This window comes from Eretmochelys imbricata, chromosome 10 (assembly GCF_965152235.1).
Source record: "Eretmochelys imbricata isolate rEreImb1 chromosome 10, rEreImb1.hap1, whole genome shotgun sequence".
NCBI classification, from domain to species: domain Eukaryota; kingdom Metazoa; phylum Chordata; order Testudines; family Cheloniidae; genus Eretmochelys; species Eretmochelys imbricata.
This window is the reverse complement of record NC_135581.1, coordinates 30,177,084-30,204,160: the sequence shown is the minus strand read 5'-3', so window position 1 is coordinate 30,204,160 and position 27,077 is coordinate 30,177,084. Positions and strand designations below refer to the sequence as shown.

At 45.5% G+C, this 27,077-nt stretch overlaps 1 protein-coding gene across 4 annotated transcripts in view; it reads left to right on the top strand.

Annotated features, from left to right (window-relative positions):
• The window catches only part of UBN1 (ubinuclein 1), a 34,828-nt gene extending 7,751 nt beyond the window's left edge, over positions 1 to 27,077 (top strand). For 2 of the 4 annotated variants that reach the window (XM_077827471.1, XM_077827470.1), the window contains exons 4-18: positions 295 to 390; positions 667 to 801; positions 1,579 to 1,682; positions 3,763 to 4,201; positions 8,722 to 8,792; positions 9,847 to 9,976; positions 10,204 to 10,322; positions 10,794 to 10,922; positions 11,964 to 12,107; positions 14,715 to 14,765; positions 15,812 to 15,854; positions 16,889 to 18,112; positions 20,946 to 21,198; positions 21,541 to 21,630; positions 24,690 to 27,077. In XM_077827471.1, coding sequence (XP_077683597.1) covers positions 295 to 390; positions 667 to 801; positions 1,579 to 1,682; positions 3,763 to 4,201; positions 8,722 to 8,792; positions 9,847 to 9,976; positions 10,204 to 10,322; positions 10,794 to 10,922; positions 11,964 to 12,107; positions 14,715 to 14,765; positions 15,812 to 15,854; positions 16,889 to 18,112; positions 20,946 to 21,198; positions 21,541 to 21,630; positions 24,690 to 24,742 — 3,081 coding nt within the window. In that variant the 3' untranslated portion in view covers positions 24,743 to 27,077. The remainder of the gene's footprint in view (positions 1 to 294; positions 391 to 666; positions 802 to 1,578; positions 1,683 to 3,762; positions 4,202 to 8,721; positions 8,793 to 9,846; positions 9,977 to 10,203; positions 10,323 to 10,793; positions 10,923 to 11,963; positions 12,108 to 14,714; positions 14,766 to 15,811; positions 15,855 to 16,888; positions 18,113 to 20,945; positions 21,199 to 21,540; positions 21,631 to 24,689) is intronic. The other 2 variants (XM_077827472.1, XM_077827473.1) reach the window with 2 other exon arrangements.

Sequence of the window (27,077 nt, the reverse complement as noted above, 5' to 3'; positions counted from 1 at the left end):
GCTGTTTCGTTCATGCCAATGGAGGAGAAATAAATTCAACTCAATGTTACTCTGGTTACATGATTAGAGAGTAGTGCCCCTTCCTGTTGGAGGAGGTCTGTACTAATGTGTGAGAAGCCTGGGATCCAGCCCCGGTGCTCACCCAGCTAGGCCCCTTCCTGGAGATGTGAAGAGTGAAAAGAAGGAGTGCTATCTCAGTCTAGGCTGGGAAGAAGTGCCAGCCTCCTGTGTCAGGACTGGTCCCTGCAATAGACTGAGGAGAGAGGGGGATGTGATCGATCTCTATCATTTCAGGGTGGCAAGAAACGCAGGAAGGACCGTATGCAGGACTTGATTGATATGGGGTATGGGTACGACGAATCTGATTCCTTCATTGATAATTCTGAAGCGGTGAGTAATGAATGACGGGCTATAAATTCAGCTGCTTCTAGGGCTGCAGGTGGGCATGTGGGAGAGTGTTAGTGCAGTGCAGGGAAGGAGCATGCTGGGACAGTGCAATGACAACTCCAGGGGCATCTGCAGGGTGGAAGAATACCAAGTTCTCAGACACGCTGTCCCACAAGGAGACTTGTTAGTGGGGAGTGGGAGCGTGCCACCCTGCTACTATCTAACATGGGAACAGAATAACTTACACCACTAATAGATGGTTCTTTCTTTTGTTCCCAGTACGACGAGCTTGTTCCAGCTTCTCTAACTACAAAGTATGGAGGGTTTTACATCAACTCGGGAACGCTGCAGTTCCGACAGGCATCTGAATCGGAGGATGACTTTATCAAAGAAAAAAAGAAGAAATCTCCCAAGGTCAGAGATTCTGCAATTAGGGAGTATTTTCTGTCATTAAATTTCAGTGGATAGGTTGGATTTGCTGCCGGAGAAATAATGTTTTGTAACTTTGGGTTGGGTTTCTGGCTGGTTTGGGGAGCTTGGTTATGGAGATATTAGGAGCTTTTAGCCCCAGATCACTGGTTCAAATCCTATCCTGTTTGGCTGTAACCCAGGGAAAGCTGTCTTTGTGTAGAACGAGTGGGTGGTCTCCATTCGTTCCTAGAAGAGAAATGGCACCACAATTATCACCCTTAGGAGCTGGTGAATCTTAGCAGGGAAGCTCAGGTGGGAGTGGAAATATCCTCCTCTCTTGCCCCAGGGATGAGCCCTTCACATTGGTGCTGAGGTATGTTGGGAAGGGAGGGCTCTGCTGGGGAAGCTTGCTCTACTGCCCTCTGATACCTGCTGTTTGAAGGGTTTAAACCTCCAGGGCTATCAAACAGGCACATTTCACCAGCACTAAACGGACCTGAATAAAAGGGAGATGGGAAATTCAGTTGTCTTTGTTCATGTGGTGCTGGGCTTAGCTAGAGGGATCCCAGAAGAGCTGAAGATAGTGTGCTAGAGCAGGCAGTAGCTATGTGCTGTGCTATGTGTATGTGGTATGGGTTAGTATCCAGTGGGGGTTGATTTGAGACATTCAAAGGCTGTTAGTGGCAGATCGGAAGTAGGGCTTAGAAGGGCCTCCCAGGGACAAGAGGTCACCATTGTGCAGCCCACCCGCTCTGACTCTGGTTTGTGTTTAATCCCCAGAAGCGGAAGTTGAAAGAAGGAGGTGAAAAGATGAAGAAGAAGAAGAAAGACGACTCCTACGACAAGGAAAAGAAGTCAAAAAAATCCAAGTTCCCCAAAGCTGGGTGAGAAGGAGCCCTATGTATTCAGGGGGCGACGGAAGTTCTTGGGTGCCAGTCTACCCCTGCCTCTCTGAGGCCAGATTGCATTTATCTGTACTGCAGTAGTGCCCAAAAGCTCCAGTCAAGACACGAGCCTATCATGGTGGGGACTGGATAAGCTCTTAGGAAGATGCTTCCCTGCCCCAAAGAATTTACAGTCCAGGTGGGCAAAAAGCCAGATGCAGGTTTAGGGGGAAACGGCCCAGCATCCAAGCAAAGGGGTTGGGGCAGCGAGGGGCACCTGGCTTGTTAGCTGCGTTTCTTTTCATTAGTTGTGTTCTCTCTATTTGTGACGGGCACAGGGATAGATGAGGGGGAATGGCATGAGAGGGTAAGTGTAGAAGAGGGAGTGAAAGGAGGATAATGAATATTGAAATGGGGAGAGCAAGGGAGGGAAGGATGGGAAGGAGCATGAAGTGTTAGGTGTTAGAAAGTTGGGGCAAGTGATCAGAACTGAAATGCAAAGCAGTGTGTTGATGCCACCCCTAGGCAGATGTTTGACCCCTTGCGGAAGGCATTTCTGGTTTTGAGTGCTTGCTCTCTTTAGTCTCTCTCCTTTGAAACTGGCTTGTCATTGTTGGGCTACAAATGTAACCAGTTCCTTTTGACACTATAAGTGTTCTAATGCTTCCTAACAGCTGCAGTTTTTACTTGCTTTGATTTCTGTATCTGCTTTCTTTGCCTTACAGGCTCTTTCCCTTATTCTCTTCCCCCACTCACCCCTCCCCTCTCTGCAGCTGGCTCGATGCGCTTTCCCCTTGGTCTCTTCCCCCTTCGCTTTAATTATTTCCCTGTGTTTTCTTTTCTTTTGTGCTGTTTCATTTCTGGCAACATATTATTGTTCCAGTCCTGTCTCTCTCTCAAAAGCTGTCTGACCTGTCATGTTGAGTGCTTGGAACCTTGAAAGTCAATCAAAAAAGGGAATTTGATGTGGTGGTGCTACTAGAAGGGAAATGTTCAAAAGGCTTCTTTCAAATCAACTCTTCTCATATTTCAGTCTTTAGTACAAATGGTTTCAGTTTCTATTTGTGCACTTCTAGTGCATTCGTTGCTGTGCTATCTGGGCTGCATGCACCTGATTAATTAAAAGCATACCTTGATGGAGCAGGAGATTTAAGCTCCACCATACCAGGTCCCATCACCAAGAGAGGACTTGTGCATGAGATAGGGCATAATGCTATACACGACCTATCATTGGTATAAGGAATTCCACATCTGCCCTGCACCAAGAATCTCCTGCCCTCCCTGCACCTCTAAGACACAGCTCACAAGAGTTTCACCTGGAATGCTTATGGTGAGTGGGCCATAGATGGGGAGGTAGGCTGTAAGAGAGTTACACTGTAGCGCATGAAGAATCTTAACATTAGGGCCAAGACCTCAGAGTGGTGATGGAATCAAATGGGGAGCAAGTGGAGAGCTTAGAGCAGTGTTGTAATGGGCATTCTAAGCTTTTCCTTGCTGAAGGTGGCTGATGTGCATTGGACCATCCGTCATCTCCCATGGTCTGTCAGCTGTTTCCTCTGTGATATAGTAACGCGTTTGAGGGTAGTCATGTTAAACATCTTCACTCCCCACTTAACTGCTGTTCCGTGGGAAACATATTCATGAAGTCTGACATAAGAATGATCAGACAAGTATGTACAAGAAATCTAGTGGATTGTAAAATGGGAGGTGAACTTATTATGTGCTAGAACTAGAAGGGAGGACATTTAATAGTCAGGTAAATCTAAAAAAAATAGTATGTTGAACAGGAATATCCCTGAGTCACTATCAACACTTGGTGTTGTACAAAGTTGTACTTTTCAGTAACACAGTGCCGAATTCCTAGCAGTGGCCTCTAGAGGCAGTAGCTCCATGTTCTGGGGGAACTAGGGATAAGGCAGAGTAGGTCCTGGGTAAGTTTCATCTGGAGATCAGCATGCGTGGTTGATGCTCTGAGCTAGTACAAAGGTATTTCCTCTCTCCTCCCCTCTTCTTGCGAGATTCCCTTCCCTTTATGGGGCTTATTGTCATAAGGATGTTCTTGTTTTTCCCTTGCTTACAGCTTCACAGCACTGAATGCCAGTAAGGAGAAGAAGAAGAAGAAATATTCAGGTGCTTTGAGTGTCAAAGAGATGCTGAAGAAATTCCAGAAGGAGAAGGAAGCTCAGAAGAAGAGAGATGAGGAGCAGAAGATAGTGACACCCTCACCAGCAGAAGCTCCGGCCCCGCGGGAAGTGGAGACTATGTCTGATCCTTTGCTATCTCTCTTTGGTCATGCCAGTGACAGTGACTTGCTTCAGGCCGCCACTGCCATGGACTCCCTGACCGATTTAGACCTGGAGCATCTCTTCAACGAATCTCCAGAAGGGAGTCCTTTCCATGACATGGAAGATGGGAGTGACCCTCTTGGGATGGGCTTGGAACAGGAGTTCAAACAGCCACCCTCCCTCCCAGATGGAGTACCAGCCATACTGGAGAAACGCATCAAAGAGCTGACTCAGGTATTGCAGCTAGATTAGGCATGGGGTTTACTGCTCAGTAGGGGATGGATGGATTGTGCAGCTGATGGAGGAGGACAAGCCTCTTCTGTTTCGTACACAGGCGAGTCTGCAGCTCCACCAGCTGGTGGGCCTCTGTCTGACATAGGATTGGCTTCACTTCACATAGTTCCCCCCGCTTATGGAAGTGAAGGACTGTGTGTAGAGCCAGGTGTAGTCCAGCTAGGGGTCACCCCAGCTTTTGCTGCACTTCTTCTGCACTCAGTGCTTTGAGATGGTGTTAAAATGCTGCTTAGCTCAAGCGTACTACGTTCAGTAGTTGGTAAGCATAACCTTTATCCTTGTCTTGGAGAGACAGGGACTTGGCGATCTAATAAGTCAGTTCCATCTCTAATTTCCATGACTGACTTAACCTGAGTGGGCTTATAATAGGAGGCAGTGAAGCTGGAAGCCAAGTTACAGGATAATATCCTTTAAATCCAGTGGTGGTGAGAAATAGGACTCTGAAGTGGTGCTACATTCAGCTTCCTGTACACTAAAACAAGCAGATGCCAGCAATAAGTTTTGGCTTTTCTTGACATCTTGTAACTTTGTAGAGCCCATATATCCAGGAATGAGGATTCATTAGCATTGTTAACTCAGCTCCAGTTACAGAATCTTCACCTTGAGATGCACAAAGGTGGATGCCTCAGTTAAGGCTTAGCTATATCTTACCACACTTCTGCTGGGTCTCTCTCAGTGGCAGAGAGGTCTGAGATGGAAAGAAAGAACCCAGCTTGACTTTCAGATCCCACCTGTGTGGCACTGACCATTGGGGGAGAAGGGAAAGAGTACTTTTAATTCTAGAAGACTGATATGGAGATTTTGAGAGGCAGTAAACATTGAGCCTCTTGAGGATACTTTAGGGAATTGCATTTTAAAAACCATTTGGTATTTCAGCTTCTGTAAGAGCTGTCGTGTCATTTGTTTATGGACATGTCATGGTGACATTTCTGTCCTGCTACTAACATTTAAATTTAGACTTCAGGTCCTAACCTCTGCTCTTACCCTAATGTAGAACAGTGGGACAGTCACCATCTTAGAGCATGTGCTCTTACATGTCTGTTGAGGTAGTTCCTCTTCATTAGCACGTCCCTCTTCGAAACCTGAACTCTTTGTAGTGGTGGTGAGCTGTCAGCACTGAGGCATCACAGGATAGAAAGTTCGGCAAGGTGTTGCCACAGCAAAGTATGGGTGATAAAATGACATGGAACTTTTCATGGAGGTAGCCATTTGTTACTTTTGCTGTTAATGGATAACTGGAACAGATGTCCCTGGAGTGTATGTTATCTAGTGGTGAGTAATACAATGGCTCCCTTGACACAGAGTTAATTATTACACTGCTGCGAGTTAGTGTGATGGCCAATTACTGTGTGGTTATGGGGGAACATTTCACAGTGTAGTAGAAAAGCAGGGTCGCTGCTGGGTTATGTTTCTAGGGGGCAAGAAACAGTTGCATTTTCAAACTTGTGTTTCCTAAGCCCCCTTGGTCAGTCTGGACTCTGGAGAACAGACCCTGTTAGCAGGTGAAGGTGGACAAAGACCACACTTCTGGATGCACACACCCTAAAAGAGGCCAGTTTTCTGCCCATATCAGCAACTGGGAGCATCCCTCTGTCAAATGGAAGCTTTCACACATTCTTCTCTTCTTTTCCCTCCTTTGAGTTTTTGGTTTTAACCCTCTCCTCCCTGGTAGGATTTTCATAGTGCTGCTTTTCTTTCTAGAAAATAATTTTTATTTTTCGTCTGTCTACTATCTGTGTGGTGGTGTCTTTTGGCCATCTGCCTGCTGCTGCTATCAGAGATGGGGGTCACTTTAGGAATGTAGGATCTCTCCTTACTCATTCATCCCTTACCAGCCTGGAGCTTGAAGCATCAGCATAAGTGATTTCAAAGCCATCTCCCCTTGCTAGGGCTGGCTAACTCAGTGTGTGTAATTTCTGGTTAATCCCAGCCCTTGCTTTCTTGTATAGTTCCACTCACCAGCACAGAAATGGTACTAGGCAACCTCAGCCACAACCTATAATTTCTTGCTATCCCTCCTCCAGTTGTTTGAGTTATTTTTACCATTGTTCCACATTGTTATTGCTCTGATTTTTTTGTGTGCAATTCTTGTTACTTGGGAAACTTCCTGTACAGGATTCCTTGGCTGGAACTGACCCATCTGTATGTGTTGACCAAGCACATTTGGTTGGTCCTCTGTCTTCTGCTAGGAAGTCCTATTGCCTAGTGTCCAGAATGGCCTAGTAGGGACTGGGAGAAACCAAATTAGAGTTAAGTAAGAGGCCCCTCTGCTTCCCAGAGGCAGTCGTTGTCTCATGCTGCGTATGCTACCCGAACTGCAAGTGCGGGTCTGACTGCTGCAGCATGAAATAAAACACTGTGCCCTGGAGCCGTCTTGCGCTGAGGTGCAAGTAGCTGCTCCTTGTTCCCAGGGGAAGGCTGCTGTTGAAACATACCAGGTGTGCTAGTTGCTCAGGAGTCCTCTGCTTGGCCACAAGGGCGGGAGAGTGCTTCTCTCAATTTCACAGGTGCATTGAAGTAAGAACTATCATTGGCTATTGAGCTGGAGGGTTTTCTGGGGCAGGGTTGGGAGGGGGGACAGTCTTGAGAAGTGAGGGCATGGAGGGGATGAACAGAGGGCAGGACTCCTTATATTGTCTGCTTCTGGCTTGATGGGATCATATTTACAGTCCAGCTATCTTGCCCTTCCTCCAGCCCCACATCTATGAATTCACACTGCACCTCACTGAGGCTTGACAGTGGGGAGGGACTCCTCTATCCCGAGGTGTTTCTGTTGACATTATTAGGTACATACGAAAGGAAGGCAAGCTGGGACCTGCTGAGAAGCTGCCAAGAAATGAGAGAGCGCATAGGGTCTGAGTCTCGTCTCCTCTCTCCTCTCCCCTCTCCTCATTCTTGCCTCAACCGAGAAATCGTACAATTGTTTAGAGTAAAATAAAGGAGAATTGTTAAAACTAGAACTGGGCCAGATCTGTGGGATGATAGTCCATCTCATGGCTAATGCAAAGGATCTTGTCTCCAAAAAGGCAGGCCAGCGGATTGAACTCCCCAGACCTCCTGCTCTCCAGTAAGAAACTGGAACTGGGCAGGAAGTAGATTTTCCATTTTGCAGGAAATTCTTTTGATTTTTTCTAAAATATTGTTCCATTCCAAAACAGAATGAAAACAAATAATTTTGAAATTTCCCATATAACAATTTCCACCCCCCTCTTACCCCCCCCCCCCCAGAATTTTGTTTTGGTGCAATTGAAAGATTTCATTCTGATAGAATGTAAAATAAAACAATTGAAATGAAAAGTCAGTTTGAAATGGAAAATTCAAGTGTTGCATTCCAAAGAGGTCAAAATGGAATATTTTGAGCATATCAAAATCGCCTTTGACAAAATTTAATGTAGAACAAATTTGGGAAATCAACACAGTCTCATGAAACATTTTGCTTTTCTATGAATGATTGACTGAAGTCTCTAAGAGGAAATGCTAGAGTGCCCCTGGTTTTCCTGGATGATTATTTAATTATAGACTGTCCGCATTGGATGTGCGGAGTTGTGTGACAAGAACACTACAAATCTGGGGCTTATGCAGCAGAGGAAGTGGTGCCTTACCTGGCACATTGTACAGGCTTGCATTGCTTTCAGTGCTGGTGGGTGCTGTTTATTCACAGCATATCTCCTCTTGTACCCTGGTGCTTCCAGCTGGGTTTGTTAATGAGCAGTACTGGTTCCATTTCTCTTCAGTTTCTATAACCCTCCTCTGCTGGAAGGCCCATGTGCCTTGGCAGACACATTTTCCCCTGCATCCATTCAAATTAAGGCAGTGGCTGGGTGGCCCAGAAATGCAGGGCTGCACTGGAGTAGTGTTTTTTTCAGCTGTTCCTTGGAATGCTGGCCCAGCACACTGGTACTGTACTCTGGAGCACCTCTCAGGAGAGCCACATGCTTTCGGTGTAGAGGTGAGAGCAGGTAGTACGGTATATGCAGGTCAGAGCAAGGGGGTGAGAACACCCCCTTCCTAAAGCAGAGAGGCCCAGGGCAACTTGGGGGAAAGCAGAGCATATCTTACATTGGTGTGCTTTACTTGGAGTATATTCCAGTGAAATAGAGCAAAACTCAGCTGCCATGTGAAGTTAGTGATTGCATCCCCCCTGTAGAGTTAATGGTGAAGCTTCAGCTAGAGGGGCCCTAGCGCAGCTAGCTGATTGGCTGGGGTTTTGGGGCAGGCCTTCCAGTTCCTGACAAGTGGGACACGATCCGAGCTCATTCATGGAAGTGCATGTCATGCAAAGTAGGTGTTACTTCCACTTGGAGTCTCGGTATGTAACCGATGCAGAGTCTCCCTGGAATAAAGTTGCTGATAGAGTTTTATTACAGTATCCCTGAGGCTGCTTTGAAAAACATTTGATTACTTGTGCCTCTTTGTATCTGTCTGTGAGCTAACAGCTCATATTGTCTACTGTGAACCAGGCTGCCAGAGCTGCAGAAGGAGAAGGCAAACAGAGGTTTTTCACCCAGGATATCAATAACATCATACTGGAGTAAGTATCCTCATCTCTTACCTGCCATTAATATAGAGGAAGGGGACACAACTCTGGGGAAGGGAGAAAGTTATATAGAACATGCTCCAGTGGTAAATCTAGGGGGAGAAGATCTCCTGGCTCTAGGGTTGAGGGGCATGGGTGGGGAGCTGCCCTGTGTAAGCTCCTCCTAGGTGTGTTGGGACTAACCCTGATGTACTCCATAATTGGCCTGAAATTGGAGTATACCAAATATTTGGGGTGGGGGTGGGGGTGAGGGTGGGGGAGAATTAAGAGGTGTGTCCAGTCATCCCGTTTCCATCTCCAGCTGGTGTTTAAGATAAACTGTTGAAATGTGCTGTGCTTGGTCAACTGAATCAAATCTATAACTGGAAATAAAGTGGCCTCTTCTAATTACAATAGCCTTTTTCCATGAGGGCTCTTAGTCGTCCTATTCCTTGCTATCCAATCCAGAACGGTATAGGGAGTATCCCCTGGTTAGAAGAGGGGACTAAGAGCTGGAGCTGCTGGGTTCAATTCCTGGCTATGCCACTGATTTTCTCCGTGACTCGAGTGATTCCCTTAGCCACCCTGAATATTAGGTTTACCCATCTGTAAAACGGGGAGAATACCTACATGTCTTATCCAGCGTAATTTTCTCAAAGTACTCTGAGAGCCTTGGATGAAGGGTGAAACGTGAAAAGTATGTTATCTTTGGTTTAGGCTGCAGTGTTTCTGTTGTGATCTGTTTTGACTAGGGTAATGTGCTCCTTGGGGAATATCTTTTTTGTTTCATTGCCTAAAGCTTCATTGGTCATCATGGTCCTGACTGCCTTGAAGGAAGTATGGAAGAAATGACACTCTTGACCTATATTGGCTGTAATATGCTTGTTATGTGCTCCGTTATGATGGTGGTGGGCATGTACTGAGTGGAAAAGCCTAGACTGTGTGATTCCTGGAGTCAGCTCACCACATCCCTAATATTATGTGACTTTCTTCATGTCAGAATATTTGTGTTACTTTGAGGAAACCATGTTGAAATCACAGTCAATAGTCTGTCTATCCTATTCTTCAGCATAGAGCTGCAGACCCGTGAGCTGAATAGCCAGATCCGATCCGGGGTGTATGCTCACCTGGCATCCTTCCTTCCTTGCAGCAAAGACACACTGGTCAAACGTGCCCGCAGGCTTTATCTTTACGAACAGGTGGGTGATCTTAGAAGCAGCACAATATCCTTTAATTTGCACTTTGACCATGCTCTGGAGATCAGGAATTTTCTTCTTTTTATGAGGCACTATTGTCCTCTGCTGAGCATATAGCAGTCACCATGTCTAGTGGTACCGTTACAACACTGCTATTGTCTCTGAACTATGGGATCTCTTGAATGGAAAGTTCTGTGTGAAACCTCACCGTGTCCTGTCACTCTTTGCAGGGTGGCCGACTGAAGGAGCCTCTCCAGAAGCTAAAGGAAGCCATTGGCCGGGCAATGCCAGAGCAGATGGCTAAATATCAGGAGGAGTGTCAAGCGCATACCCAGGCCAAGTTTGCTAAGTAAGCTTTTCCTTTTCTTCTCAATATCAATCTGTATCTCTTTTCAGCAGGTACCCTCCACCTGCAGGTTGCTCTTGTGGCCTTTCACTTCTTTTCAGTCTTTTGTTTATGTGTTTAAGCCTAGATGGAAAATTTCTGAAGGGCACAAGGGTTGTCAAGCTGTGTCCTTGCCCCTCGTGCTGTGGTCTTGCTGTAGCATTCCTGTAGAGTACCAGAGGTTAGGGGATTCTGCTGTAGCAGCACCAGATGCTTCAGAGGAAGGTGCGAGAAACCTCCTAATCTCTGGTTGTTAGAGATTGTTTTAAAATCTGAAGCATGAGGATTAATATCTCTTCCATAGCTTATGTTCCCTTTCTATAACTCCAGATGTTCTTGTTGTCCATATCCATGTCAGTCCTTTTCTGAATCATTCTACATTGTAATATCTGTGGCAGTGAGTTCCACAGTTTACTGATTCCAGTCTCTTCTCAGGATGCTGGAAGAGGAAAAGGACAAGGAGCAGAGAGACCGGGTTTGCTCTGATGAGGAGGATGATGAAGAGAAGGGAGGGAAGCGGATAATGGGACCTCGGAAGAAATTTCAGTGGAACGATGAAATCAGGTTTGGACAGATTGAGTCTTTGACTGAATCTTTTCCATTCGTTCCATTCCAGACCCTTGAGCTTTCCAGACCCTTCATGGAGCTGGGAGTACACAGTGTGACTTTGTTTTATATCTGGCTTTCTGAGTGTGTCTGACCCTAAATACTGAATCCATTCAGGGTCTGCTCAGAGGTTTGGTGTTGCAATCTTTTATGAGGCCAGTGCAACATTTGTTAGTCTCAGATTCTGCGTGTATTCTAAAATGCTCCCGCTTCCAGGCATGGTGCTGGCTCTTCAGGAGACAGTAAGGGGCTTCAATGGGTAGATGCGAAGATAGTGGCTAGATGAGAAGTTTAAAGATATTTGATAATAGGGAGCCTTTCTGGGAAAGAAGGAGCTACACTGAGGACATGAGGTCCTACAGATTCTAAAATGACCAGATTGCTGGTAATTAAAACTGCTGGTAAGAATGCAGCAGCTGGGATTCTAGAGTCTGATAAAGAAGAATATGGGTAGGGTGGCATGGTTGAAGGGGAAAATGATAAAGGGCAAAGAGAAAACTGATCAACCCCTCATTGTCTCTTTGTTCCATAACAAGGGCACAACATTATATTAAGGGCTGGTTCCTTTAGAACATAAAGGAAACTTCACTTCACACAGCATCTAGTTGCCTTCTAGAACAAACTGCTGCAGTTGGTTATCAAGACAAACTGGCTTAATTTCAGGGCCATTAATAACAGCTAAAGTTATGGCAGAGGGCAACCACATCTTCTGCCATAGGGTATTAAGTTGTGGGAGCTAGGAAGTATCTACTCTCACACCTACTCACCCACTCTGCCCAGTTGGCTGGGTGCATTACTGTGGAGGTGTCACTCTTCTCTGAAGAATCACCACTTGGGAACTTCTGGGCTTGTGATCCTCGATCTGGTCCATAGTCTGACCCAGAATGGCAAATCCTAATGTGAGGAGACTGATAAAATATTCACTCAACTCTGGTTAATTGAGTGCACTCTGGGGGAAATTGTTGTGGGTAACCTGGTCTGAATCTGCCCATCTCTCAGGGAGCTGCTTTGCCACGTGGTGAAGATTAAACTGGATGGCTATGAGCTGGAGAAGAACAAGGCTCAGTCTCTGGAGGATTACGTGAAGACCTTTCTAGACGCAGAGGTCAAACCCCTCTGGCCGAAGGGCTGGATGCAGTCCAGGTGAGTCAGAGTGAGGCTGTCAACACTTTGCGCTCTGTTGTTCCTTATCTCAGAGGATCTTGCAGTATGTCAGACATGAGTGAGGTCTCATGTCTCAGTTGTGTCCCCATCTACCAGAAGGGAAGAAGCATCAGAATGATTAAGTGACTCGCCCAAGGTGTGTCAGTGAGTCTGTTCCATAAGTGGGAACTGAACCTGAGCTCTTCACTCTTAATTGCTAGGCTGTGTTTCCTCCTTACACATTCCACTGAGGAAGCCAGCACGTGAGTGGGAAGTGGAGTCACTTTGGTGCTACTATTGGCTGTTCTCTTGCTTGTTTTGCTCAGTAGCTTAAAAGAAAGGCAGTGGTAAACCTCTAATATGGGGATTCTTCATCCCTTTTTCTGAAGTGAGTTGGTCTGAAGGGGAGAAGTAGGTCCCAGCTTTTTATAACCATTGTGTGAATGGTCAGTAATGGGTCTAACTGGACACCTGCATGCCTAGGTACTGCAGTTGTACACAGAAAGGAGGTTCACAAATGTGTGGACATTTGTAATGTGCCATTCAGAGAACGTGAGCTGGGCAGTGGGATTGGAAAATGGGTAAGGAGGATTCCGGAGCTTAGAAGGACGCTGCTGGATTTGAGGTTTGTAAAACATCAGCTTTTATGTGAGAGTAATAGAAATAGTTCCACTGCTGTGTTCTGAATTCCAAATAAATAAACATGGAAAACCGTGAACATTTCAATGTATAAACAAGCATTTCGTGCAGTTTAGGAGTAAAGTATCCATTGCAATTTGCGACTGAGTGCAGGAGAACTTAGACGTGAAATTGACTAGACAGTGACTATGAACAAAAATTGCTTTTCCCGGTTGCTTTTCAAATGCTCAAGCAAAATTCTCTGCTCTTCAGAGCTCACAGGCTAAGCTAAGGGCAGACAAGCAGACAGAAGGCAGGGGAAAATGAATAGGAACATTAGGCAAACTGTGTACAGTTTATATACAAGACAACTCAATTCACTGTACACAAGAAGGCAGAACTTGGTTAGGCTACTGGTGTGCTGAGTCCTCCACTTATCATGTGAACCAATATTGTCTCTTGTTTCCTTGTTTTCCCGAGTTTGTCAGCATCCACCCATTGTCTCCTGTTTAAAATACTTAGATGGTAAGCCCTTTGGGGCAAGGGACTGGCTTTTGCTTCTGTGTTTGTACAGCACCTAGCACAGTGGGGGTCCTAGGTGCTATGAAAATACAAATGATGATGATCTTGAAGAGGAGCTTCCATGTGGACAGAATAGAGATTGTGTGGATGAGTTCAGAGACGTGGTGGTGCGTGCCGAGTGTATTTTAGAGTCTGAGCTGAGAGATTTCAGAGTAACAGCCGTGTTAGTCTGTATTCGCAAAAAGAAAAGGAGTACTTGTGGCACCTTAGAGACTAACCAATTTATTTGAGCATGAGCTTTCATGAGCTACAGCTACAGGGGGGTGGAGGGTGAGAAAACCTGGATTTGTGCTGGAAATGGCCTAACCTGATGATCACTTTAGATAAGCTATTACCAGCAGGACAGTGGGGTGGGAGGAGGTATTGTTTCATATTCTCTGTGTATATATAAAGTCTGCTGCAGTTTCCACGGTATGCATCCGATGAAGTGAGCTGTAGCTCACGAAAGCTCATGCTCAAATAAATTGGTTAGTCTCTAAGGTCCACAAGTACTCCTTTTCTTTTTGAGCTGAGAGAGCGGCAGTTAGTGAAAGTAAGCTGGCATTTGTTTTTTTTAGTTTGTTTTAACAGCCAAATACATTTAATAACAGAGGAGCAGACATATTAAAAACATAAACCCTGACTGCATGTTTGTAATCGTTTTACCCAGACATCTAGAGCAGTGGCTCGCAACCTTTTCTGACTACTGTACCCCTTTCAGGAGTCTGATTTGTCTTGCGTACCCCCACATTACACCTCACTTAAAAACTACTTGCTTACAAAATCAGACCTAAAAATACAAGTGTCCCAGCACACTATTACTGAAAAATTGGTTACATTCTCATTTTTACCATATCATTATAAAATAAATCAATGGGAATATAAATATTGTATATAGAGCAGTACAAACAAGTCATTGTGTGAAATTTTAGTTTGTACTGACTTCGCTAGTGATTTTTATCTTGCCTAGTTTTACAACAGGCTACTATCTAGATGAGTTGATGTGCCCTGTGGAAGACCTCTGTGTACCCTACAGGTGTACACATACCCCTGGTTGAGAACCACTGATCTAGAGGAGCAGCTGCCGTTATCCTTCTGTTAGCTGAATTGGTGTTGGTATTGCCACGCCAGTTGGTTTAGCCAGTAGCAGAGGGCTCGCTGTGAAGTTGTAATAATTAATAGACTTGGAGCCTGTGGAGAGAGTAGCCCCACCCCAGAGAAGGACTTGAATGGGGACATTTTGTTGCAGTAGGAGAGAGGCTTCCTGAGAAGAATTGGGTGCCAAGTTACCAGCTTTTCCTGCCTCTGGCAGTTTGGCTCACCACAGCATGCATCATGGTACAGCAGAGTTCCATTGTCTCCTGTGATCCCTGTCATTCTAATGAGCATGGCTGGATAGAACTGATCACGGCTCTCTCTCCTTTGCAGGACTCTGTTCAAGGAGAGCAGGCGTGTGCATGGACACCTGACATCAATCCTGTGAGTATCTTGCAGCACTTGCCCTCTTCCTTGATTGTTGTTGTACTGTATTGTTGGTTGCTACCAAATAAAGTTCTCCCCGTTCGTTCTTTGCTCCTACGTGAGGCCTGCAGTCTTGCTTGTTCAGCTCTCTCCGGATGCAGCTTGGCTTTGCATGAGCGGAGAGCGTCTCTGGGAAGTAGCGTAGCTATAGTTTGCATATAACTTCACCTCCAACAATAGATTCGCGTGCACCTTGTTCACCTTGAGATTTCCCCCAGATAAGAACTCTAACCTGGGCTGGGCTTTCCTAGAATTTAGTCATTCAACAGAAAGGGCCACTTGTATGCTATACCCTTGGAGGGAGCATGGATACAGCTTGTGCTTGGTTCCATCAGTATGCAGATGGCACCCTGCTCTATTGGTCTTCATTCAACGTGGACTTTTTCTTATTGCCTGGCTGAAGGAGGGTCTGGGATAAGCATGGTAGCTAAGGCTCATTGCAGGCAAGAAGGAGGGATACCAGTTTGCCAGGAGAACCATGTGGAATTCAGCTGAGATGATGCCTGCCCTAATGACTTGGAGGAACCTTCCTGACAGAGTTTTTCTGAGGATGCTTCTGGATCCATGATTTCTCCTGGCATCCCAGGTAGCTGGCCTGAGCACAAACGATTGTGGCAGTTTCTCTCTGCGGGCCTCTTATTATAGTTATCTGTTCCTTTGTGACTTCTGGAATGTGTTGTTGCAGTGTACTCAGTTCAACACTGACTCGATAACTGGTTCAGGACATGCAGGCCAATTGCTTTCAGTGACTAGTGCTCCACCAACACTTCTGCCTCCTCCCTCACTTTCCTTGGGCTCCTGGATGGAAGTCAGGACTTTCTAGAGCAATAGCAAACTTCATGTGGTTTGAGTCTTAGCAACCTGAGAAGCTGCCTCTCTTCCTATGAATCTCAGTGGAGATCAGTTGGTGCGCTCCCGCTAACTGCCCCCAGTGCACTCCTTAATTGGCTTGTTCTCCAGGGAAATTCAATGAGCCCATATATCTTTTGTCTCTCTCCAAACAGGGCGAAGAAGAAAGTTATGGCTCCTCCAAAAGTGAAGGTGAAAGTGAGTTTTGTTGTCTCCCTGCCTCCCGGAGGCTGTACTTACCTGTCTTGAGATGGGGAGGGACAATGTTGCTTATGATGTGCACTGAACTGTCCCCATATCAGGTTGTTATACCAGAGAGGGAGGATCCTTCTTAGTCTCCACAGGTCAGATGCTGTCTGTGAGAATGTATGGGGTGGAGGTAAACTCCAGCTGGTTCCAGGGCATTTGGATACTAACATGATTGTATATGAAGCAGACATAGCAAGCTCTGCAAAGGCTGCATTAATAGAACAGGTGTAAAAGATCTAGCTTTAGAACCACCGTGGAACACAAATCAACTCGCTAAGTTTCCCCAGTAACGTCCTTCTCTGAGGAAGTGAAGTATTCAGTGGTGCTCGTAACATGAGAGCAATTGAGTATGTTTGTTTAGCTGAAACAGGGCAAAGCCTCCACCATCCATCTAGATTCCCCCAAATCTGTAGGCCCCCAAATTCTGTAGACTTGTCTTACATTTTAACAGGACTCCTCAATTCCTTGTCTCCACTGAAATCCAGCGGCCATGAAATCTCTTGCCCGTAGTTACCTCTGTCTATACTTCAAATAGGAGATACCAGCAGTAATGTCTGGCAAACGTTGACTTTCTAAAGGCAGTTTCTTTACCCCATTTGAGAGGCTCCTCAATGGGGTATTTCCAACCCAGCTTAGAGCAGAAAGGAACTGGAAACTGAAAGTCTGTTCTGGCAAAAGTTCCCTTCTAGCTTTGTCTGGTATCTGCATGGGGTGATTGTTCCATGGGTTGGCACTCAGGTGGGTAGTTTGCAGCAGGGCTATGTGAGTAATTTGAATACATTGTGCAAGTGGGGGGGAAAAAAAGCAACCAGCTGCAGCACTGTACAGCTGCAATTGTTGCTCACAGGATCTGTGGGCAAGGCAAGTTCCTGAGCTGTGACTTGCCCAACTTCTGCCACCGGAATGAATGTAATAGGCAGCATTCATTTTCACCAGTAAACTCTGTGTAGCTGCGTGTCTCACTCCTCGTGACTTTCTTGCAGGACTCCTCCAGTAAGCCAGATAAGAAGACGCTAGTGTCTGTTCCACTGACCCACTCAAGTGGCCCGGTTTCTCTGCCTTCTGAGCCCCAGGGAGTGGCCATTGGCATCAGCTCCCAGACCAGAGAGCTCTTGTGTCTCAGCGTTGCCCAAGCATCTAGCAGCACTACCACACCTGCTGCCTTTAGCATGGATGACTCCCTGGACGAGGACTTAATTCGTAACCCAACCTCCTCCCTGGAAGCCGTGTCCAAGGAATTGGCTGTGCTTAACAGCCGAGCCTGTGGGAGCCCTGATTTCACCCTCCCTGGACCCCCAAAGCCTCCTTCAGAGAAGATCATGAGTCTTGCAACTTCAGAGGAGAAGCGGAACTTTTCTAAGTCCAGCTCTTCTCCTACCCCACCGCCTGCTGGCTCTCTACAATCACCTCTCAATTTCCTGGCCGAACAGGCCCTGGCTTTGGGCCAGTCCTCTCAAGACAAAAAGGCAGAGAGTTCTGGTTACAAAGAGCTGCCCTGCCAAGCGTCCCCCAGTAAAATCCTCCCCGATGTGCACCAGTCCAAACAGAAGCATCACAGCCTGCAGCGAACGAGTCACGGGCCCCAGACGTCCACCCCCTTGCCAGTTGCCCAAGTGAAAGTCTTTCACTCGAGCAGCCAGCAGCAGAAAAGCTTCACGTCCCCGGCTCCCCGGCAGAGCCCCAAGTCTGTCTCCCCCGTGCCCCCACGTTCCCTCCTCCAGCCGATCAAGCCATCGACCAAAGCTCAGGGCTTCCATTCCTCGGTCTCATCTGCGGGCAGCACTCCAGCTTCTAGCAGCTCCCACAAGAGCCCTGGCTCCTCAACGGCTTCCCTAAGCTACGCAGGAAAGCACTCCACCAGCTCTTCAGGGCAGTCCTACAAATCTCCCTTCGTTTCCAGCTCCCTCTCCAAGCATGGGGCTTCTTCCAGCAGCTCCACGTCGTCCGCAGTGTCTGCACACCAGAGCTCCTCCTCTGGGGGCTTGCTGTCGGGTGTGCAGACTCCCTCCCCAGGGCAGGCTTCCAGCCGATCCTCCCCAAGCTCCATGGTCAAAAAAACCCCTGTCTCTCAGAAGCTGACTCTAGTAGCGCCACCTGGTGGTCCAAATGGAGATTCTGGTGGAGGAACTCAGGGGGTAGCCAAGTTACTAACCTCCTCCATAAAGCCAGCTGTGGTTAGTAGCACGGCGTCTTCTACCTCTGTGCCAGTAAGTATATTGCTGGGACAGCCCAACCTAACGTCATTGTGTCAAGCAATGTCTTGCTAAGATCTGCCTTAAAGTGAAAGCTTCAAAAGAATTTCAGGTGTTTCTTGAGGTTGGTTATTTGTGTTACTGTAGCATCTAGGAGCCCTTGTTATGGACCCCATTGTGCTAGACGCTGTACAAACTCTGAACAAAGACAGTCCTGCCCCAAGCTGTCTGTTTAGATTCAGGAGAGTGTGTACTCAGATTCCATGGACATGGGATTTGCTGCAGAACATACCCTTTGCCACAGATTTGGTGCTCCAGAATCTAAGCTTTCATTTTTATTTAAAAAGAACCAAAGTTTTTAGCCCATTATGGGTTATGAAGAAAACCTTCTGAACTGCGACTTGAGTGTAATCTGTGCAGTGCTATCTGCCTGAATTTGCAGGCAGCCTGAAACAATAGCTCAAAGAAATGTCTGTGTCTGCTCCCCCATTCAGCTCAATAGGATGTAAACTCTGAAATCCAGCTAGACAAATTTCCACGATGGATAAAAATTGTGATTTAAAAAAAAAAAATCATTATTGTAAGAGAGAGATCAGATTTCTCATTTTCATATTGCTGATTCTTTCCTTTCTTCCCATTTTATAGTTTTAAATCGTCAAAGTGAATTTTTTGTACTTGCTTCTTTAATTAACTTCCTAACTCTCTTAGATTTTCAGGTTTTACAGAGAAGTTTTTTTACTAATTAGTTTCACACTACAGAAGCTTGTCTGTGCCAAAAAAGACAAGTCCAGACCTTCATTAAGATTCTTACTGTGAGAACAAAACCAACTCAGACACAAAATAGATAAGCAAATTGTGCATGCTAGATTTGCAAACATCACCACTTTCCAATAGATTAAACTTGTACGAGTTAAGAAAGCTGTAATGCTTCAAGCAGGCTATAAGTCTTGCACTAGGGTTTGCAGTTTAAAGTCAAGTGGGACTGGTGCTAATAAATCATCCAGTTGCTTTTCAAAACACCACCAAGAGGAGCCTAAATTTGAGCTTAGGAGCCTTACTTTAGGTATCTATTTCTAAAGACGGCCTGTGTGTATATATAAAAAAAACATGAGTTTTTAATGCATTTAAAGTCTGAATAACATTGAGTCAAGCTTTGTTTTGAAGTATCAAAGATTTTATGCCACCAAGGCCAGTTCTATACTACAAATTTCTGCTGGCACAGCTCTATTGGCTGGGAATCACACCCCTTCACACCTGACTGACATAGGTGTGGTGGCAAAAGTCTCCAGTGTGGACAGTTACACAAGTAAAACCATGCTTTTCCTGGTGTAGCTTATTTTGTTCAGGGGGCCTGGAATAAACTGTGCCAGGAGAAGCATAATATTGCCAATATAAACTGCATCCACACTTGTCTGGCAAAGCCCTACTAGTATACTAATATAGTTCTACTGGCAAAACATTAGAGTAGATCAAAGAGAATTTTTAAAATAAAAATGCAATTTTAGCCCTTTAAGCCTGTGCATATGTATTTGCAGCATTAAGTTAAGCATGGAGGTAGTTTCACTGAAATCAGTGGGATTAGTCGTGAGTAAATTTACCTCTGTGCTTAAGTGTTTGCAGGATCAGGGCCTTAATTTTCATGATTTTGCTTTTTGCCCATAGAAGTTTTTATAAAATTCAAACAGGTACCCTCCCCATAGTGGCATTTAAACATGACAGCATTTATAATTGAATTCAGTATCCATTTTAATCTAAAGTTGCAGTGGAACAAATTTAGTTTTCCAGACTTCAACATGATTGATATCCTCCCACCTTAGAGATTTCAGTATTAACACTGGTTTCACTGCTGATCAATAACTGGACACTGAAATGTGTTTGTTTCACAAACTCAAACTGCCTCCACCCCTTCCCAGGGGCTAAAATCCTCTAATTGTCACCTACCCCGCTACCACAATCTCCTGCTTCTCCTTGACCACTTCCAGATCCAGGTCAGCCTGTTCTGTGCAGAATTCTGCAGCATACTGAAAATTCAGGTACTGTGCAAAGTAAACCCAATGTAGGATCTCATTAAATAATCCTGGAGCTACTTCTCATATTTACTTCTTGTGTTTAATGCAATGAACCCCACGGTTTTCACTCCCAGAAGAAAGCTTATCAATTCTAGATGCCTTCATATAACAATCGACTGTCAAGTCAGCCATTCATATCTGCTCTTTTTTCATAACACAAGAAGGGGATGGGCTGAGAGAGAGTTGCCATGCAATTAAAAGGGAGCACATTTTAAATGGACTGAACAATTTGTGTGTTTCCCGTTTCTAATCAAGCTCTAGAGCTCTATGCCGTGCAGATTACTCAGAGCAAGAGCTTAGTAGGATTCATCAGAGAAGTAGGTATGTGACTGAAGAATATTTTCAGTTACACTGGTAGGATAAGGATACAAGTTTATTGGAAATGAGCCCTTGTACTTTGGGACATAAGCCAGAGGTTAGTAAGAAACTTCCCGTGTGGCAATGTTCGTGCATGACAGCCAATCATAGAAGTGTTTACACCTTCTGAAGGATCAATTCACGGCTGCAGACAGGATTCCAGACTAGATGGACTGCTGGTCTGGGCCAGTGTGGTTGTTCTTCTGTCCCTAGAAACAGAACCTCCAGACACTGGGTTGTTTGCATTATGGAGCTGGTCTTCTGGTATCTGGCAGGCAGGCATTCTGTGTATGGGGGAGGAGGCTTTGGGCATGGGCGGGGTGAGGGGGTTGGGTTGGGCAGAGCTCTCCTCATCCAATGGGAAAGCTGATGAGGTACCATTGTGTTTCTATTTTGACTAACTTTTGCTGTTTCATTTCCAGAAAGGAACCAGTGGAGCTGTGCTGCTAACCAGCTCTCCTCCCTTAAGTGTACTGTCTCCATCCTACAAGTCCAGCAGTCCAAAGCTGCCGGGTGCCCTGAGCTCCACCCCGCTGGGGATTATCTCTCCCATCCATTCCTTTCCTCTTCACGTCATCTCCTTCAGCTCGGACTCCTCCCCCAAAGCAGGAGTATCCAAGGATGCAATTGTCACGGGCCCTGCCCCTGGAACTTTCCACCACGGCCTCAGCCACAGTGAGTGTTTTCCCCTGTGTGTGTCTGTCATGCCTGTGCTGTAAGAATTGCATCAGGACTACTGTGTTAGACCATTGCATATGAGCCCATCTCTCATGTTGTTGCTTTGTGCTTGTAGTTCATGCGTTTGTGTCTTAAGCCAGTGGTTTTGGAGGCCCTCAGGCATGTACCTATAGCTAGCCCAGAAGTCCCAGCTATCTCTGTCTTCCACTGTTCAGCAGAACTAGTACTGGAGACAAAGCTACAGGCTCTAGCGGCTGCAGCTACTCTGCTTGTTTCTGTCCTCAATGTGTATTTGTTCTTTTTCCCCCCACCCCTTCCTTTCTTTGTTTTTCTCTCTAGGTCTTCTGGCTGGCTTGCACTCCAGCCCGCACCATGCAGCACCACTCCCACACTCTGCCCTGTCCACCCATTTACCGCAGAGTTTGCCAGGTAACTTGTCAGACAGTCTTGTTTGTCTTGTGCCTTGAGTCATCTTCCGCCTTGATGGATGGCTCATCTTGGGGTGAAAGCACCACCGCCTTCAATGTTGTCTTTACTAGTGTAGTCTTTGCCGATGCTTCATTTCACCAGCCTCATGAGGTTTAGGGTCCTTAATGTCCTGTGCGTTTGCTGACTAGATGGTAGAAATCTCCCATTCCGGAAAGACAGACCTCTTCCCCCAGGTGCATTTTGGGATTTCTGAGTGTCTCAAGTGGTTTGGCTCTGTTCTTGGTGCATGTTAAAGGCCCACTCTACCAGGATTAAGAGCTTTATGTAGTTTTGCATAACTTGCCAGTACTGTCTAGGATTAAATGTGCTAGTTGCATAGAGAATTGTCACCTGTGACCTCGCTAAAGAGCGTTGAGCTATCTCCAGGAGGAAATACTGCTCCCATGCATAATATCACGCTAGTTAGCTGCCTCTTTTTCAGCCACAGCTTTACCTAGCGTTGGTCACATGACCTTTTTGTGAGTACGTTCATTGTGACCCCAGCTGGATACCTTCAGAACCAACACAAACCATGGGAGATCTGTGAGAGGCAGGTGACTTTCCTTCTCTGTCATTTTGTAATTAGAACAATAGCTGCTCTGGCTTGTGTGGCACATGGCAAAGCCACATAAAGGCAGTAGCATTTTATGGGTCTGGGAGCAGGGGGGAAGAGGGATACAGTCAGTGCTTGTAGAATCAAGATCCAAGTGTAGAGTGCTGTGCAAAGACTGAAAGTGCAGCTCAGTCCTGATAGACGGCTGTTCCTGCTTTCTTAATCCTGGACAATGCCCCACATAACTCTATTAATGCAATTCAGTCCTGAAGGACAGTACTTCCTGCTGCTGTGTTTCACACTTGAGCAATGTGCCACATATGGGGGTGAGACAGACAGCTTATTTTTGGTGGGCAAGGCCACTGGGAGTGGATGAACCTCTAGTTAATCTAGCCTTGTAACATAGCTTAGTATCATGTGATCTATCATCAAGGAATGTGTTCCTCTGCTGAGCAAAGGATATGGGCACTGTGCGTTAATGAGAACCCACATCAGTCCTCTTCCCCACTCCATCACCCAAGTCCTGGCTGAGATACAGTTTCTCTCCAATCAATACACAATAGAGTAATCGATGTGGAGGAGCAGAGAACAGGGCCCACCTGTAGTGACTAGGTGGGTGAAATGAGTAAGCTGTATCCGTGATGTAGATAATGGAGGAGACAAAAACCTTTTGCTTTATGTTGTGATGATAAAACCACATCCTCTAGGGACCATTGTTTTTAATTAAGCAAATGTGTACAAAATGTATTCTGTGTGTTGCTAAGAAGAAATCTCCACTCTGTCAAAAGAGAACTGGTGACTTGATCATGGTCTTACAAGTACCTACATGAGGAGAAGATTTCTGATGATAGATAGCTCTTTAATAGAAAGGCCTAATGAGATCCAGTGGCCAGAAGCTGAAACTAGACACTTACAGACTAGCAATAGGTGGCACCCATTTTAACTGTGAGGAGTTAACCACTGGAACAATTTACCTAGGGGTATGGTGGATTTTTTATCACTGTTGTCTTTAAATAAATATATATACTCTAGCTCAACCAGAAGTTATGGTCTTGATGCAGAAATCTTTCAATAAAATTCTATTACCTGTGTTATGCAGGAGGTCAGACTAGATGATTTCATAAGGGTTCCTTCAGGCCTTAAAAATCTACGAATCTGTGTGGTGGAATAAACTATGACAAACTCTATGGAAATAAATCTCCTTTCTGTTAGAGAGGAGCACCTCCTAAGATTGGGTTTCAGGGTAATGTAGCCATTTGAAAACTGTATAGTCTGCAGTGTGTTGGGATGTCTCTGCCTTGCTGGGAATTGATGGAATCCTAAATTAAAGTGTGTGTAACAGCTGTCCAAAAGCATCTGAGTAAATGGCATGCAGTGTGTGTTTGCCATTCTGTCATCAATTTGCATGTTGGTGGAAATGCACGTGTATTTCTCTCCCAGTGGTTGTTCTAACTTTACTTGCCGCGTGTTTTGAAAGAATCCGTGTCATGAGTCCGCTCTAGAATCAGCAAAACCCTCTTTGCCTTGGGGTGGCTAGTACAGGGTAAATTGTTAGTGCCCCATGCCCAATACCACTTCTGCCAAGCTATGCATTTCAAGTACACCAGTTCACGCCTTAGTTTGATGCTAGTGTAATCTCGATTGGAAACTTTCTACTTTCTTCAACTCTCTGTCTCTCTCTTGTCACTTCTCCTCTGTGGAGCCCCTTTTCCTTGCTCTACTTCCTCCTACTGTCCTTCTCCCTTACCTCTGGTGTTCAGACTCTGACTACTGGTGGTGCAGTGAGTTTCTTTGGGGCTATCGGAAGTACAAAAAGGTTCATTATAGTTGCGGAAATCCACTAATTGCCAGGAACTAAAGTCCTATTTGAACTCTCAATAACTACAATTTCCAGATTGTCTGGGTAATCGGTAAAATCATGTATTTGTTAGCAAGTGCCCTTATCCATGGCTAGTTTGGACTGATGAAGAGAAAATAGCTTGCTAGACTAGCTGGCTAACAGCTCCCTCCTCCCAGCTACGTGCGTCTGTGGCCCTTGGTGATGCTTATGCTGGAAGGCCATAGAAGAGGTCTACTGCTTCCAGAGACCTTGTAATATACAAGCACAATGAAGACCACTCCCAGTTACCACGTGTCCATGAAAATCTCTATCTTCCCCCAGCATCTTCTAGTCCAGTGCTTCTCAAGCTATCTGATGTGGGGGACCGGCAATTTTATTTTTCCAATGTGCGCGCAGATTGGCAGCCGATGGCTTGTGGACTGGCACCAGTCCACGGGCCACCACTTTGAATAGCACTGCTCTAGTCTGAATCCTTGGTGACCCAATAGCTTTTACATGCAATGGGATCTTGGCGCCTCCCAGCTGTGAACAGAATCCTGTGAGGAGTTAACCACTGGAACAATTGGCCTAGGGGTATGGTGACACTGAAACTTGTTCCTTTTTTTTTTTTTTTCATTCTCTTTTCAGATGCGTCTCAGCTTCATGGCAAAGGGTCCAATGTGCAGCAGCGAAAATTGTGACGTCTGCAAGAGGGGAAGCTAATGCAAGCCCAGGACAAACCAAGAGGAGTTGGCCGTGAAGACTGGATGCAGATGGCCTGTTTTCCACCTGCTCTTTGTTTTCTTTTCCTGATGGCAGCTGGAGAAACTGAGTTGGCACTTTTGGTCAGTGGCATCCAGAGAGGAGCTCTGCAGGAAGTGAGCCACCTTGCGCCACACCCTGGTGAGAGAAGCGCTTGCGGCACTGTTTCACTGCTGCCAGTCCTCACTGGCAAGCGCTAGAACTTGTGGGGAAACACTGGTGGGGCATCTTTCTTTCAAAAAGTCAAGAGCCTCGGTGGATTTCCCCCCACCTGTGTCTAAATCTGCCAAGTACCTGAGTTCAGTTACTTCCTTGGTTCCCCAGGAGAGTACATGAAAGGTGCTTATTCCTGCTTCGGATTTACTTGGATAACTCAAGCACTGCTAGGGCTTTTCAAAGACATTGACTCTGTCCTAATTTTTCAGTTGTGCTATAAAGCAGTGCTCAAGTTAGTTGGAGGACTTAGCACTTCCTTTGTAGTGACTATCATGAATCGCCTGATATTCCCCTCTGGAAGAGAATGAAGACTCTTAGAGAGACATTTCTAGATGCACTCACGGACATTGAAATGCTTCTACATTTTTATTTCCTCTCAAGGGATTTTTTTTTTGTGTGCTCAGTTTTATCATTACCTTTGAATGCATTGGATTGATTGGAACACTTCTCAGCATGTCACATGTATAGGAAGACATAATTCCAGTGCCTTTTATGGTGGAGCAAGAATGGACTAATAACATCCATTTTGGCCATTTTTTGTGTGTGCACCTCAGTTCTTTTTTAATCACTCTGTATTTAATATGTATTCTGTTTTTATTTAATAGAGCTTTTTATGGTTACACATCAAAAGCTGCACTGTCTGGACTTAAATGGTGACTTGGCTACTTTAAATCCAGTACCAAATCCAGCAAGAGCACCAGTTCTTATCTGAGTTTGTGCAAGTGGGTTCCAGACCCTCCCCTAAAGCCATTCTTTACTAGGGTCTTCAATAATGATCTCTCTGGTGATCTAGATTAACAAAGGTCACTGATAATCAAGTGAATATTGCTCCCCTTGATGACTTCTGCACTAAAATCATTTACTTGTCAGAGCTGCAGCAATGGAGATCTACTCGGATCTGAGTGTATATTTTTAGCTTTAGCCCAGTAAGCTGATTTCAGTCTGTCTGCATGTCCCCTTTGATATGCCTGCATAGATTGAGGGGGCAGTCTGTGGTTCTCAGATCGTAAGCCCCATTGACTTGTAGTTGTGGTGTTGTAATCTCCCTTCTTTCAGGTCACCTTTTAACCAGATCTAATTTATCTGGACTTCAGAGATAGTAGCACTGCTCCATAAGTTATGCATTGGTATTTCAAATAAAAGCTTGCAGAATTCCTTCCTGTGCTTTGGGAGGGGTACTGAAATCAAGTAGGCCAGCCAATAGTAGCTCTAGTTTTCTCTATTTTTCGTAAGACCCAAGACACATGTTTGGAAGTGGAACTGATAAAGGACTTCTCAAGATCACTTCACTGTTCGTATTTTTCTTTAAAAATGCAGCTCAGAATTCAAATTTGTTTACAGAAAAGAAGATATTTCTAAGTTGTAGCAAAAGAGCCAAAGACAGAATTTGAGTTACTAAGATAGAGTACAGCAGTTATCGATGGACTCTGAGCAGTGGATGTCGCATGGTTCCCATTTAGGACCTAATCCTGAAAGGTACCAAGCACTTCAACTTCCACTGAAGCCAGTGGCAGCTGAAAGGGCATTCAAACACCTGGCAGGATCCCAGCCCTTAATGAGCAACCCAAGGTACTGGTTCCACTCCCTCTCTTTGCTTTCACTTTGGTGTTTCTGCTGGGATGCACATGTGTGTGTCGCAGCTGGAGCAGAATGCCCTCGTTTTAGGAATTTAGCAAAGCCTTTGCCTCAGGGAAATGTTTATTCGGTGGAAATTCTGTGGGATTTTTTTCTTTTTTCTTTACATGCTGTAATGAACGAGTGAATGAATTAAACCGCCATGGCAAGGCAGAAATATGGAATGAGATCACAAGCCCTGGGGAGCAGAGCATCTGGGATCTCTGTCTTGACTAGGCAACGTTAGCTGTTTTCTTTACGGTGGGGGGCGAGCCTCCCACCGGCACTTACTTAGTTTGGCAGTTTCTGTTGTGTGTAAGAGCTGCTATTTACTTTATTTTTGTTGTGAGTGTTGGGACTGTCTAGATGACAATGATGGGGGTGGTGTGAAAACTGTCAATCTTGTACAGAGCAACTGAATAAATTGTTTCAAAGTTTCCAAAA